The sequence below is a fragment of the Opisthocomus hoazin genome, chromosome 11 (genome assembly GCF_030867145.1).
Source record: "Opisthocomus hoazin isolate bOpiHoa1 chromosome 11, bOpiHoa1.hap1, whole genome shotgun sequence".
NCBI lineage: Eukaryota > Metazoa > Chordata > Aves > Opisthocomiformes > Opisthocomidae > Opisthocomus > Opisthocomus hoazin.
In genome coordinates this window covers 24,112,888-24,126,570 of record NC_134424.1, presented here as the reverse complement: position 1 = coordinate 24,126,570, position 13,683 = coordinate 24,112,888, and the positions used below count along the sequence as shown (strand labels likewise).

The window sequence follows — 13,683 nt, the reverse complement described above, 5'->3', positions numbered from 1 at the left end:
GCTATTCCCCTGTCTTGAACATGCATGCACGTACATAGGTAAAGGTATGTGTAAAATGGTTTTGCTGCTGCCAAAATATCATTGCATCTTCAAAAATACCTTATCCTCCTGGCTTTTCTTGGTGCAGTGTGCTTATTTTTTCAGTTCCACACTGAAATCCTAGTTCAAGCGGAAAAACAGTGTCATAACTCTCACTCTATGTAGCTGCATCTCATGGTCTGGAGCTATGTTTGCCTGTGGTTACTCCGAAAGTGAAAGCACTAAGCTTCATTGCTCTTGTAAGAAGCAGAATATTGATTTAACGGAAAGCTGAAATCCTCTGGTGCGGATGCTATTATTTCAGTTCATAGATAGGCCTCTGCTTTGCAGGCAGCTCCACCAGTTAAAGACAAAACCGTCAGCTGTCATCCCTCCCTCTCCCCCCAGTGCAAGCGGGTCGGAGCTCTGTGTTCGACTCGGCCGGCAACGGGTGACCGACACTTGCACGACCTCCATCTGCAGAACTGGGGGAGGTGGGAGTAGTGGTCTCTAGCTGGCGGGTAGCGATAAGCAGCTGGGGGCAATGTCCTCTTCAGAAGGCACCACCAGATTCCAAAGAAAGCAGCTATTTTCAGTTTTAAAAATTCCATAGTAATTTAGCACTAAATAGATTTCAAAACTGGTTTAATCAAATGCAAATAGAATTTGAGGAGCTTCCAGAAGCTGAGCCGGTGGGAGAGGACCACTGGCTACATGTGGGAAGGCTTGGGTTATTTTTGAATTCTTGCAGCATATAGTGAATCTAAAACCATGAGAGTGAGCACCCATATGAATAAGGTGTTAGAATCTGTAATCATAAAGGACCTTACATTCAGAAATGCATTTCTCTACTCCAATTGTTGGTGTATAATTCCTTGTATTTTAATTCACTGATCAAGTATGTTAACAAAGCTATTAATATCGGTAGATATTTGTTCAGTGCAGCAACGAACTATTCAGCTGTTTGTCCTCTAAGGAAAAGATTCTTCAGCTAAATTCAAGAAATCCTCACTTAACCACTTCTTTAAAACCAGGAGCTTCTTCTGCATATTCTGAAACAAATTGTTTCCAGATCCTAACAAAAGTTTTCCTGGCACTACTTTTTCTAATCTGCTTTCAAAATTGATTTATTCCAGTTGAGTTTATTTCACAGTCAGACTCGTTCTTGTGTTCTGAATTGTGCTGCTGTTGTTTGTATCATGTTATTTATGTTTTCTTTCCCATTGACAAGTTGTTTGAGTTTAAATATATCCTAACGTTGTTATTTTTAAAGGAATTAACAGAAAAAGGTTAAATTTCTCAGATAATCCAATACCAATAAGTTGATATTACTTGCAGTCTGTTCTATAAGGATAGAACTTGAAAAGAACATGACAGTATATGAAGTAGTCAACATGTGAATATACTCTGTATTTCTACAAAAAAGAAGTTGTATCATCAGAAGTGCAACCATGTTACTGTAGACCTACTAGATTCTGTTTTACAGAAGCCATTAAAATTCAGGTAAAAGGAGTAACACTTTAATCTGTTGTTAATAAGCTTTCGAAACATTGAATTCTGCTATTATAGAACTTCTGTAAAACAAAAGAAAACAAAACCAAACCAAAACCAAACAAACAAAACAGGAAAAATCATGGATATTTGGAATTAGTGTTGCTTAACTCCCTCCCCCAATTATTAAAAAAAGTATCAGCCAAAGTCCCATTTCCAGCACGTGGATTTATGGAACGTGTGAGAAGGCCTTGAGAACTACTTGTCCTTCCTGTAAATCATTTTAACATTGTGAGGATATTTGCTTTAATATGTTTAATAGGTTAATGAAGACTTAACCCTTTTGAGGTATTCCTCACAGATTTCTAAGTGTTTTCTGACACGTTACACCTCTGTACGCTACTTCAGTTTCTCAGAAGCCAAATGTTCCTAGCAAGGACATTTGAAAGTAAATTGTCTTTTCCTTTTGTTTGTAGCCATTTGTTATTTACGACATGAACTCTCTAATGATGGGGGAAGATCAGATCAAGTGCAAGCACGTGTCCCCGCTGCAGGAGGAGAACAAAGAGGTAGCGATTCGCATTTTCCAGCGATGCCAGTTTCGCTCAGTGGAGGCAGTGCAGGAGATCACGGAATTTGCCAAGAACATTCCAGGGTTTGTGAATCTTGACCTGAACGACCAAGTAACTCTCCTGAAATATGGGGTCCATGAGATCATATATACTCTCCTGGCTTCTCTGATGAATAAAGATGGAGTTCTTATATCTGAGGGACAAGGATTCATGACACGGGAGTTTCTGAAGAGCCTGAGAAAACCTTTTTGTGACTTTATGGAACCCAAGTTTGAGTTTGCTGTGAAGTTCAATGCACTGGAATTAGATGACAGTGACCTGGCAATATTTATAGCTGTCATTATACTAAGTGGAGGTAAGTGTTGTCTGATTTAATATGTTATTTTATATAAGAGAATTGACACTTTTAATTCCTGTCCAAACAGGAAAGTGCTCAGCACTACAGAATGGGAGTGAGTTTATTTACACATAGGTTTTTATTAATTTTCAGATTTCTTGATGTTGTTTGCCCTTTGTTCAGTTTCATGCAGAAACTGAAAATGTAGATGACCTGATACTAAGGATGGAGCTGGAAATGCCTGCTGAATCAGCAGTTCATCTACTTTTAGAAAATAAAATCAAGACTATCTTTCTGAAAACAGGAAGAGTGGAATTTCACTGGCAAGAGCTTCTAAAAATTAAAATTCTACATGAGGGTTTTTTAAACCTGCAATTAGATTGTGGGGCTTGCTAATAGTGCACAAATAGCTTTGACTCCATAAGAATTTCAAAACATATGTGGCTTACAGGATTTTTATGGTGTTTTTTCACTGTTGTTGTGTTTTCATTCATTCAAGGGTTTGTTTGCCTTTAAAAGGGCGGGGGGGAAGAATACATTTATCAGGAAAACGATGGTCTCCTCGTGCCTGAGAAAAGCAGGCATTGTGTGTCTGCTCTGTTCCGATTTCCTAAGATGCCCTGGTTGTGTCCGTTTGTATGCATCATGCTTTGAGCACAGCACGACTCTGGAAGCCCAGGTATCAGACTACGTGCATTTGAACACTTCATGAAAACAGAGGCTGAATTTCCAGCTTTTTTGAAGACAGTTGGTATGTTCTAGCTGATTCTGAGGTGATGCAGCTATTACGTTTTGGGAATTAGCGACTGCTACCCAGATTTATTTCACTTAGAAATCTTTCCACCAAGCAGCTGAGATAGCAGATACACCTTTCAGGTCAGACTGAAGGTCTTTGGCCACTACTGCCAAGTTAGTGACACTGCACAAAGACAGTTTTACCCTACTGATCTGTGTGTATTTTGGCTTAGCATGGTACTGCAGATATCAATGGGAGGAATGTGCTGAGTGTTCTGAACTCAGATCCTCCACAGAGCAACGTGGAGTGTTTTGTTATTAAATTATGTTTAAGCAATCAAAGACAACAACCATATGCTATTGTTCTAAAAACAAACATGCTGTTGAGAATGCATTGTTACGTATAGCTTCATTTAAAATCACATACAGTCACTTCTGGCATTGTGTGCCATTCAGGAAAACCGTGGCATCACTATATGGTTTATTAGACGAACTAAATCCACTTCAAACAAGAACGGCTCCCAGAAGACGTTTGCTTGTGCAAACGTTTGAACACAATGATCCCTGAGGTCTCTGAATTAATTCAGGAAGGGAAAATATGTTACTGGTATATTTTTGGTTGGCTTTGATGGGGGAGGAGAAATTATACAAGCCTATTAGGACACTACACAAAACATGCCAATATTTTGCATTTTCTAATATAATGAAATTGGACAGATGAGAAACAGGCCTCTCAGAATCCACTCCTAGCTGAAAAAAGGGAACTGGCACTCTGCAGAGCTAGGCCTGCTGTGCTTCAGCGGTGTTTGGTTTACATTAGAGGAAATAGGTGTGATTTAACTAATCTGACATTTTAGATCTCAGGAGGACAATGAGCCACAGAAAAAGATTGACTGTGTCGAACCAGATTTATCAACAAGTCTTTTTTTTAAGAATACTTTTTAAACCAAGATTCATAAAGAACTATGGAATTTTACTAGCTAGCTCTGAAATAGCTCTGAAGCAAATCCATATAAATCCATATAAATATAAATATAAATATAAATATAAATATAAATATAAATCAGTCTTTTCTAGGAAAATCCTTTAATTTCTTAAGAACAAACATGTCTCAGTATTCAGAACTTTTTTTTAAAAAAAAGCATGATAGTTGTTTGTAAAAACTGGGTTTACATTTTGAAAACAATTAAGCTTTGCTGCCAGTTAGAGAATGGCTTTTGTCATGGAATTTACAGTCAGATATGATATATTTTGAACTGTATGCATTCTGTGGGACTATAATAACTTATGTGGCATGGAACCAAAATCCTATTTCTCAGATGCTCTTGTTTCTGTAACAGCTATATTCTTATAAAAATTATTTTCTGTAAAAATTATATGAATATTGAACCAGGATGATTTCATTGAAAATCAGATTTCAAAACCAGTTCATATTACCTCAGGGACTTTACTAGCTGCAGGAATACTCTACTGTTTAAGTCACTTCAAGAAATCTTGTGTACAAATATCTTAAAAGAAAACCAGTTTGTGAAACAAAAAAAGATCCCAGCCAAACGCTCTCAGTGAATCTGTCATTGCCTCGTGAAATTCTGTCAGTTCTGCTGGTTCCACGGGTCCTGTCTCTTATGCAGCTGTAAAAAGGAGAAGAGAGAAGGGAAGGAGAAAGATCATTCCATCTGGAACATTACATGTAGAAAGCTGTTCATTGTGAAGTAAGTGTTTGGAATTTGCCACAAATCCTGTAAAACAGTTCAGCCTTTTCATATCGAAACAGTTGCTTTTGAGTTCTATGTAAAAAGGCAAAGTGCCCATAGAACAACAAGAAGCAGCTGACAAATTAACTGTAATAGCATCAAAATGAAAGTACTCCCACGTCCACAGTCAATCATTTTATTGTTTCTGAGCAGCTCAGTGCAGCCTCACGCTGTCTCAAGGGTTCCAAATGTTACTCTGAGCTCAGTATCACAAAGCTGAAGAGTTGTTCTGAATGTTGGCACATTGTGCTTTAAAAACAACGCTGTAAATGGCAAACGAATTCTCGTATTCTGAATTTAATGCTGATGAGACAGAGAGCCTGTGTGTGTGAGCAGTAGGATATTACCTGTTTTTTACAAAAGAAATGCCATTAACAGTAATGCCAAACCCTCATGACAACATTCTTTTACTTATGGGAACTTTGAAGAATAAGCTTCGGTAAAATGAGATGTGGAAAGCTTTTATCAAGGAAATATTCTTCCTCCCTGTTGTATTCCTCTGTGCCACTGAGGCATACCCTCAGCCAGCGGTCAGTGCTATGGTATACGTGTGAAAGAACTTGAAGCACCTTTAAAAATATTATCCATACCTGAGCTGAAAATGAAGTCTGTCATAAGAAGGTTTAAGGAGAACAAGTTGGATGTCTGTGTTTGGGCAGGAAAGATAATAGCTGAAGCCTTGCTGGGATAATCCACATTTATAAATAGAGCAGACTCCTACAAGAAGGTTGTTATCAAATAAAAGAAACCCTCAAAAGGTAATTTTGTAGCATGTTTACATATCATGGTTGGACTTGAGCTTTTGTATATTCTCTTCTGTAGTGTCTCGATATAGTGGTGTTTGGGAATTGTAGTAAGGTACACCTGTAACGACCCGGACTCTGTTAGTCAACACGCAGGTGAACTAGTATTTGAATTCGGACACGTTGCTACATTCACTTTTTCTGTTTTCTGAGCGTGCTCGTTACAGTAAATTTTGAGCCGTGAATCACTATGGCTTGTTTAAACACAACAATTTTGCCACAATCCAAGATCAGCAAAATTTGAAGTTTTATCACTGAGTAGTACCAGTAACTAGTTCCTCTTTGACTGCTACACAAATCCTGCGCTAGCAAACCTGTTAGAACAAAGAAATGCTTCGTAATCAGAGCAGGAACTGCAGCGAAGCACTGTGGGCTTTGGACCAAAATCCTGGTGACTGCGATACATGTGACAGTCTCAGAAGAAAATCCTCAAACTGCTGAGTCATATCGGCCTCAGCAAAAGAAGCAGCAGAGTTGTTCAGCCAGCCATATCTTTGCACATTTTAGCATATTAAGATTTTAGAATGTGTATTTAAATGCAAAATGCACTTCATCAAATATATTAAAATATAAAGGTATGATCAAAGGCACGCAGATGGCAATTTCATATGCGAGGGACAGAAAAATATTGTAATTCTTGTTAGGAACATGAAAGAAGCATCCAAATCTGTAAGTAAATAAACAAACAAATTATTTTTTCCCTGAGATACAACAGAACATCAATGTACACAAAGTCATACTGTTCACACTCAAAACTGTGGGGCTGTTGGCCATTCCCAGTCGCTGTGAACAGTTTCTTCCTTAGAACAGCTTCCTGCAGAATTTTCAAACCAAGTGAAACAGCCGTGTGACAAGGAATGAAAACCTCAAGAAAAACTGAATAAAGAAAAGTGATAACAAGAAGATAAATGTGGTACTCTGCTGGCACAGTCTGAACGGATAGAAGGCAGGTCACAAGCAGCGCATACAAAAAGCTAAACTGCAGCCCACAGCGTTCTGTGTCGGAGAGGTTTAGAAGTGGTGTCCAATTCACTTCTAGCTATCTCCCACCTGAATCGGCTTTCTTTCCTTTGCCCCTCTCTAACCTGATTTCACTGTATGGTAAGAACATCCTGCTACAACTCTTTGGTTTTGCTCTTTCACTTCCCTTTGCAGTTCTCTCTGCTTTAGCCGCTGCCAAGCTCTCCACCACAGTGTCACATCTGCTTTATTCCCTTTGCTGCTTCTTCCTCTTCTTTATCTATATTTTCTCAAGTCTTACTGTTAATCATTTCCTTTGTATTTTTTTCTACAAGCCACATCTATCTGGAGCTCCTTACTGCACAAAATACACCTTTTGGTACAGTAACTCAAGGAGTCTGGAGCGTGTATATTTAAGAGTTTCTTAACAACTTGAAATATACCATAATACCTGTATGTTAAAGCTTTTGTCTCTTATTTCCCTTTTTTCTGATTTAGGTAGGTTTCTTGGAATAGAAACAGCATTTTCCTCTGTAAGAAATTTTTACTGAGAAAGTATAGCAAACTGTCAACACCCAAAAAATAATGTCCAAATCCTGAAGTTCTCATTCATGAAAAATCTCTCTTGCCTTCAGTGGGAATTTTCTTTCCTCTTGAATCGGTTTATTTGAAAATAACATCTGATGATCTCCTAGGCTATTGTCATAGTCATCTTTTCTGACTCTAATTCCTTTGGGTCATTATAAAACCATTAGACTGGGTTTTTCAAAGGAGCTTAAGGATTTTAGGAGCTTAAGTCTCACTGAACATCGATTGAGCTCGGGCACCCGAATTCTGGGGCTTCTTGGCAAGTTCCAGACTCAGCACTGAGCTCCCGGGTTTGCCTCCTGAACTCTAAAGTTGTGCTGGGGAGCGCAATGTTTGAACTGGGTTTCACTTCTGAAAAACTCACACCCTAAAAATTCCCACCATAAAAGAAGCAGGGGCCAAGTGGAGATTAATCTCAGAGGAAATCAAGGCCACAGTCTTTGTGCTTTTTGATTTTTTTATATCGCTGTACACTGAGTCATACCCAGCTAGTTCAGAGTTCATCTCCAACACAGAAGTAAAATTTAAAGCTATCGCAACCCAAAGCCAACACTGTTAACAGCTTTGAAATACTGAAATTTGGGGAGTTTCTGAAGGAGATAAAGAAGGCAACTAGATTTTGCAGCCCATGCAATGCATATAGGTAATCTAAAAATAAATATCTAAAATTTATCAAAAATTCTCTAAGTATCTTTAAAAAGTTACTTGATAATATTGCCAAAGGGAATTGATAACAAGGAGCCGTTTGTTTGGGGACAATTTTCTGCTTGCGGATACTTAGTTACAGACTTTCTGAACCATGCTTTATGGTATTGCCAGATGCATGGTATAAATACGTGATCTCTGCAAGACAAGCCCAGCTTCTCAGCATGAAATACCGAATGGAGAGAGTGGCCAAACGGGTCACTGCGTCCAGCCACCCACAGCTGAAAGCAGTCGCTTCATAAAGCCACCGCCAAACAAATACCAAGCTCCATATTCAATCTTGCCGTTACTCCTGTTTCTGAAAAACGATCCCCAAACCTCACCTCTCTGGGAGTTAACAGTCCTTTCCCAGTCAGTGACCTACAGGTAGCCAGGGCTTGTGCATACTCATTTGTTTTCACGCCAGCTTTGCCTTTTAGTTTACACTGCAATGTTTTCCCCACAGAGTCAAACCCCAATGTATTTGTAAAGAGCTTGGTTTTCTCTCAGCCTTTTTTCTAGTATACAACACAAGCCAAGCTGAGTTAACAGAACTGAATGCACAGAAAAGTTACTAAGATCACAGGAAATAACAGCCTATTTTTTAAATTTTTAATAAGGCTCGACCTCCTGTCCTTTCTGAAATGGAAATATCGCCTTAGGGAATTAATTTAAGGCTAGCTACAGGCACTGAGTCTATTGATCACCCTATGCAATTAATTTCGTAGCTACACAGCAAATGTTATTTAAATTATAGACTGCTTTTTCATGGAGTGTTCTGATAAACAGGATGCGTTACCCAATATAAAGTAGTTTAGCAGTAGCAAATTACTGGTGGTCATTGTTATATGTGTGGATTTAATAATGTTAAACAACTCTATTAACTTTCATGGCTGTAAAATCAAACAGTTGATTACCTCCAGTTAGAAAGCAAATGTTACAAAGTGTGTGAAAAAATAATTGCAACCACATAAGAAGGTGTTTGGAGACAGACAGAAATAACAGAACAACTATTATTATGAAAGATGATAAAGGTTAAAAAGGAAAGATTTTTGCTTCTTGCCGAAGAATAAGACGTGCCAAAGATAATCCTGGACCCTCGCAGCAGTGGCAGTGAATGTGGCTGGCTTTGGTTGTAAAACTCGATCCCAAATTCCTCCATATGGAGGAGAACTCTCTGCTGGCATCAGCCCAGAAAAGGCATTTTCTGTGCAAGCCACATCTCTCAGTCCTGCTCTGCCATGAGCGCCTGTGGCTAAGCTGATCAGCTGGTGCTAAAGGCTGCTGGGACACTGCTTAATAGCGGCTGGAACTTGAGTGCGGAGAAGAACCGAATCTGTGATTTTTAAATCTCCCAGGTTAGTATGACTGCAGAAGTTGAATTTATGCCTTTTTTTTTATTTTGATAGGTTAGCATCCACCTTATCAGGAAACATTTTTAATGGTGGCAACTACATGCAAATCCATCCGAGTATATGCCGATGTTCCAGAGTGAATTACCTGATACAGATGTTTATCCCCCAGCCAGATCCCACTCTTCCTTGCCATAAAGACTCCCAGTTTACTGTGGAAAATGCGTTGTAATATTGCATGAACCTGTCTCTGTACCCACACCACACAAATGCTTGAACTGTTTCTAAGACTAGTTCTAAAAATTTTGAGCAAATTCTAGTAAAATCTTACAAATAAATACAGCAAGAAATTCTCAAACAGTCCTCAGGAAGCACCATGTGTAAGCGCTGCATATCCTAAGAAATCCTTAAGAAATGAATGAGTGAGATCGATGTTTCCTCATTCTTCATAAACTTACAATTCCCAATCTTATTTCCTAGACCGCCCAGGTTTGTTAAACGTGAAGCCCATTGAAGATATACAAGACAATCTGCTGCAAGCTTTGGAGCTCCAGCTGAAGCTGAACCATCCAGAATCATCACAGCTGTTTGCAAAGTTGCTTCAGAAAATGACGGACCTCAGACAGATTGTAACGGAACATGTGCAGCTGTTGCAAATAATAAAGAAAACGGAGACAGACATGAGTCTTCATCCACTCCTACAAGAGATCTATAAAGACTTATATTAATGACCGTAGTAGTTCTAATCAGCTGACATAATGTATGTTCTTCAGATTGCACTATTTCTTTGAGGGAAAACTTTGCATACCTAAGAAATTACTGTGAAACAGCATTTAAAAAGAGAGAGCTTAGTATAGCAGATCTATTTTATGCATATTGTTTATAAAGACACCTTTACAATTTACTTTTAATATTAAAAATATCTATATCATGAAATTGTTGGCAGTATTTTCACAATTAATTTTTTAAACTATCTTATTTCTTAAGAATGCTTGTCCAGTGTGATTGATGCTTCACTGAAGTTGGTTAAGCATGCAGTTAAATTTTCAACTTGAAAATAAAAGTCTTTCTCCTTAAACATTTCTAGGGAAACATTTTAAGTATTACGCTTGATTTTGTGCTCCCAAGGCAGCAGCAAAACTACAATAAAATTGAATCACAGATTAGTGTAACTTCCTATGAGAGCTTAAAAGACAAAAGTTAGAAACATCAGGTGTGACAGTATTTGCGCCTACCATAATATATTTTTACACTCATAGAGCTCTGTATAGAGATCTTAGTGTAGGTAAGACTTAGGCCCATCATTTGTGGGCAAACCCAGAAAGCAGATGCCATCACAAGAATGAATTGAGGAAGGGACAGGCACTGCTCGTACCCTTAGGAAGCAGAGCTCTTGTCGACAGCTCTGCGCACGCCAGCCCGCGGCTCCAAGGCGCGTGCCACGGCGGCTAGGGCTAACGCACCTCGCGGTCACGCCGCTGAGTCTGTCACTGGAGTAGGTTTGCACAAACCACTTGGCCTGAGAGCTTCCCAAATTATTTGATGAACTATCATTGAACAACATAGTCAAAAATATCATGGAGAACAGGCGTAGCGTGACTCCTCCTACACAAAAGCTTCCACCATCTCCTTTTGGTATTCTCACTACTGATGTGAGGTTCGCTGAGATTCACCTTTGGTGTGCCCACATTTGCTGCTTGTGAATGCGACCCCTGACAAAGTCAAGCGGGTGTGATCCGCACCGGTGACCCGAAGGGGACAGCTTTGGAAAAAAAGCCACCAATTGTAACACATATACATTCAAGCAAGGAGCGCTCCTCAACTGATATCCTAGTTTCCTCACCATGTCCACATTTTATTTATGTACCAAAAACTGTGCCTTAAACTTACAGAGACAAGTTCAGTGGTGATATATAAGTGGACCAAGAGGTCACGTCAGTGTATGTGTGAGAAGACTGGATTTTCAGGGAGTATAAGTTGGCCTTACTCCCAATACAGACCTTGAAAATCTATGTTGGTGCAGATTACGTGATAAAGAGACTGACAGAGGCCAATATTAAAATAAATCCCTAAGCTTATGCCTTCTACACCTGAAAATGTTTCCTACTACTTCTTTCAGATAACCCCTGGGCCTATGGTCAGTAGTAAGCATTATACCCACCACGAAGTCAGTAGAATTGGATCATTCACCCTCCAGGTTTCACCCACCGGTGAAATCGCACCGAGATGAAGTCAGTGTGAGGCTAAAGCGAACAGCTTTGATCTGCACTAAGTTCGCAATGAGATCATTTCAGGGAACTTAGAAATGATTGCCCTGAAGCACACGGAATGTTGCACAGCAATGCCCAAGATTGCAGGTTTCCTGCACTTTTCAAGGTAGGCGCGTTGCGCTAGCTGAGCATCAGACTCTGACAGGAATTACATGCACACAAATCTGTGGGTGTCACAATTCACGAGAAAATATTCTCTCTCTGCTTCTCTGAAGCTGTTCTCCACTGGATGCTCGCCATCTGAAACGTTGCCATCTCTCACTTAGTGGGAGAACCTCTGTTAAGTCGCGGCGTTCACCCCCTCCTGCAGGAGGACATCTCCAGGATTAGCTGGCACAAGGACGCACCGCAGCTCCAACACCGAATCCCTGCAATAGTAACACACAGCAAAAGCTATTCGTCTGAGCCTGCAGTTCGTATACAAACCGATTTTACATTGGCTTCACTAGAAATGAGAGTTCAAAATTAGTTTCAAATACAGAAGAATTCTAGGGCATGTTCTTCTGCAAGACATACTGAGAATTATTTGAGAAGGATAGTGGAAGAGATGCACTGGCAGTGAAATTCAGTTTATGACTTTGCTACAGGAGAAACCTCTGTGTAACCAAGGAGCACATGAACTCAAAGACCTTAATTCTACTTTAGTGCAAGTGGTAATGTTTTTGAAAGTAGCAGTTTAGCAGTGATGGTGTTTAAGCCATTCAGTCCCATACGGACGACTACAACCCATCTGTCTGGAGAGCGGTAGCGTAACGGTGGTCGTAATGCTCTAAGGAGAACAGAGCAGACAGTTTTGCAGGAACAAGTGTTACCCTTTATTAGGATGAAGGGACTGAATCCCCAAAAGCCTATACTTCTCCTTCAACTGTATAAGCTGCTCTAATAAAATGTATTATTTTCCCTGCATCCTGTCTTCTCTTACATTTTGATAGTTATTCATCTTGTTTTCCTCAAGCCATGGAAAATGTTGATTTTTATGTGAATTACTAATCACAGAAATGTTCTGATTCTAAATGGTGACATCATGGTTAGGAAGTTTTGCCTAAAATACTTCTCTACAAGAATAGGTCTTAAGGGAAAAATGTCCATTTAATGGACAATTGCTAAGTACTAATTTAGAACAAATGACTGTTAGGAGGATATGAAAACATTTTCCCAAAAAACAGCATTTTCTCTTGTGAATTATATTCAGAATTTTGATCTAATTGTAAATACTTTCTGTTTCTATGGGACTTTATTTATTAAAAACAAAAAAAAAAAACACCTGCTAATGGGAGTTTATAAGTAGGTTGTAATATTTTCAGACTCTCTAGAGTTTTGGTTAGAATGGGCCATGCCATAAATGAACAGTTTGGTTTTTGATCTTCAGTGCTACTAAACCCATTGAACAGCTCACAAAGAGAAACAGTCAGCGGCTACACACCTGCCTTTGAAGAGTTTTGTCTTTTACTGTCCTTCCATAGTCATCTGTTCACCACATCACATCTCCAGAGACGATGTGCTGAGTGGGACATCATTCCACAGGTTCTACAACTGCCGAGCTGTTATTCTGTCATTATATTTTACACTGATCTGCTTTTTCAGCAGAAAAATGCTGGAGGTGCATCACGTCCAGAGAAAGTCATGCGGTGTGCCTGCACGTAGCCAGCAACTGTCTGCCCCTTTCCCTTCCCATGCCAAGCATCAGGGAGCGATCACAACGCTGCCTGCAGAAGGCTCAAAGCTCTCCATTTAACAGGAAAAATGGCCTTCTTCAGACAAAGTTCCTTGGTGATCATTGATGTAGAAAATATTGCTCTGAGTGGCAGAAAACTAAAATTCACATGAGAGAAAAACATTTCCAGCGTCACTGTTGTTACGGCAAAGGCAGCTGAGACCGTTCTGCTCACTGTTTCCATAACAGCAGTGCAAACCTGCTTACCCTGCTAAGGCAGGTAACCAACTGCCTTTCAGCACTGTGTGAAAGGAAGCAGCAGAGCTGTGTGTTCCTAGCATAATCTGTTCCTGACACAGCCAGCCCTTCAGCAGTCCAAAATACTGCAGCCCAGAAAATGGCCTTCCTGCTAACTGCTGCCGCGACGTGTTGCCGAGCTTTGGAAGCGCCACAGCCTGCCCTGCC

The 13,683-nt window shown here is 39.7% G+C and overlaps 1 protein-coding gene across 2 annotated transcripts in view; it reads left to right on the top strand.

Moving 5' to 3' along the window:
- PPARG (peroxisome proliferator activated receptor gamma) overlaps nucleotides 1–12,696 on the top strand; it is a 65,951-nt gene extending 53,255 nt beyond the window's left edge. For both annotated transcript variants that reach the window (XM_075433278.1, XM_075433277.1), the window contains exons 6-7: nucleotides 1,986–2,436; nucleotides 9,775–12,696. In XM_075433278.1, the coding sequence (XP_075289393.1) occupies nucleotides 1,986–2,436; nucleotides 9,775–10,022 (699 nt within the window). In that variant the 3' untranslated portion in view covers nucleotides 10,023–12,696. The remainder of the gene's footprint in view (nucleotides 1–1,985; nucleotides 2,437–9,774) is intronic.
- The last annotated feature ends 987 nt before the right edge of the window (nucleotides 12,697–13,683 follow it).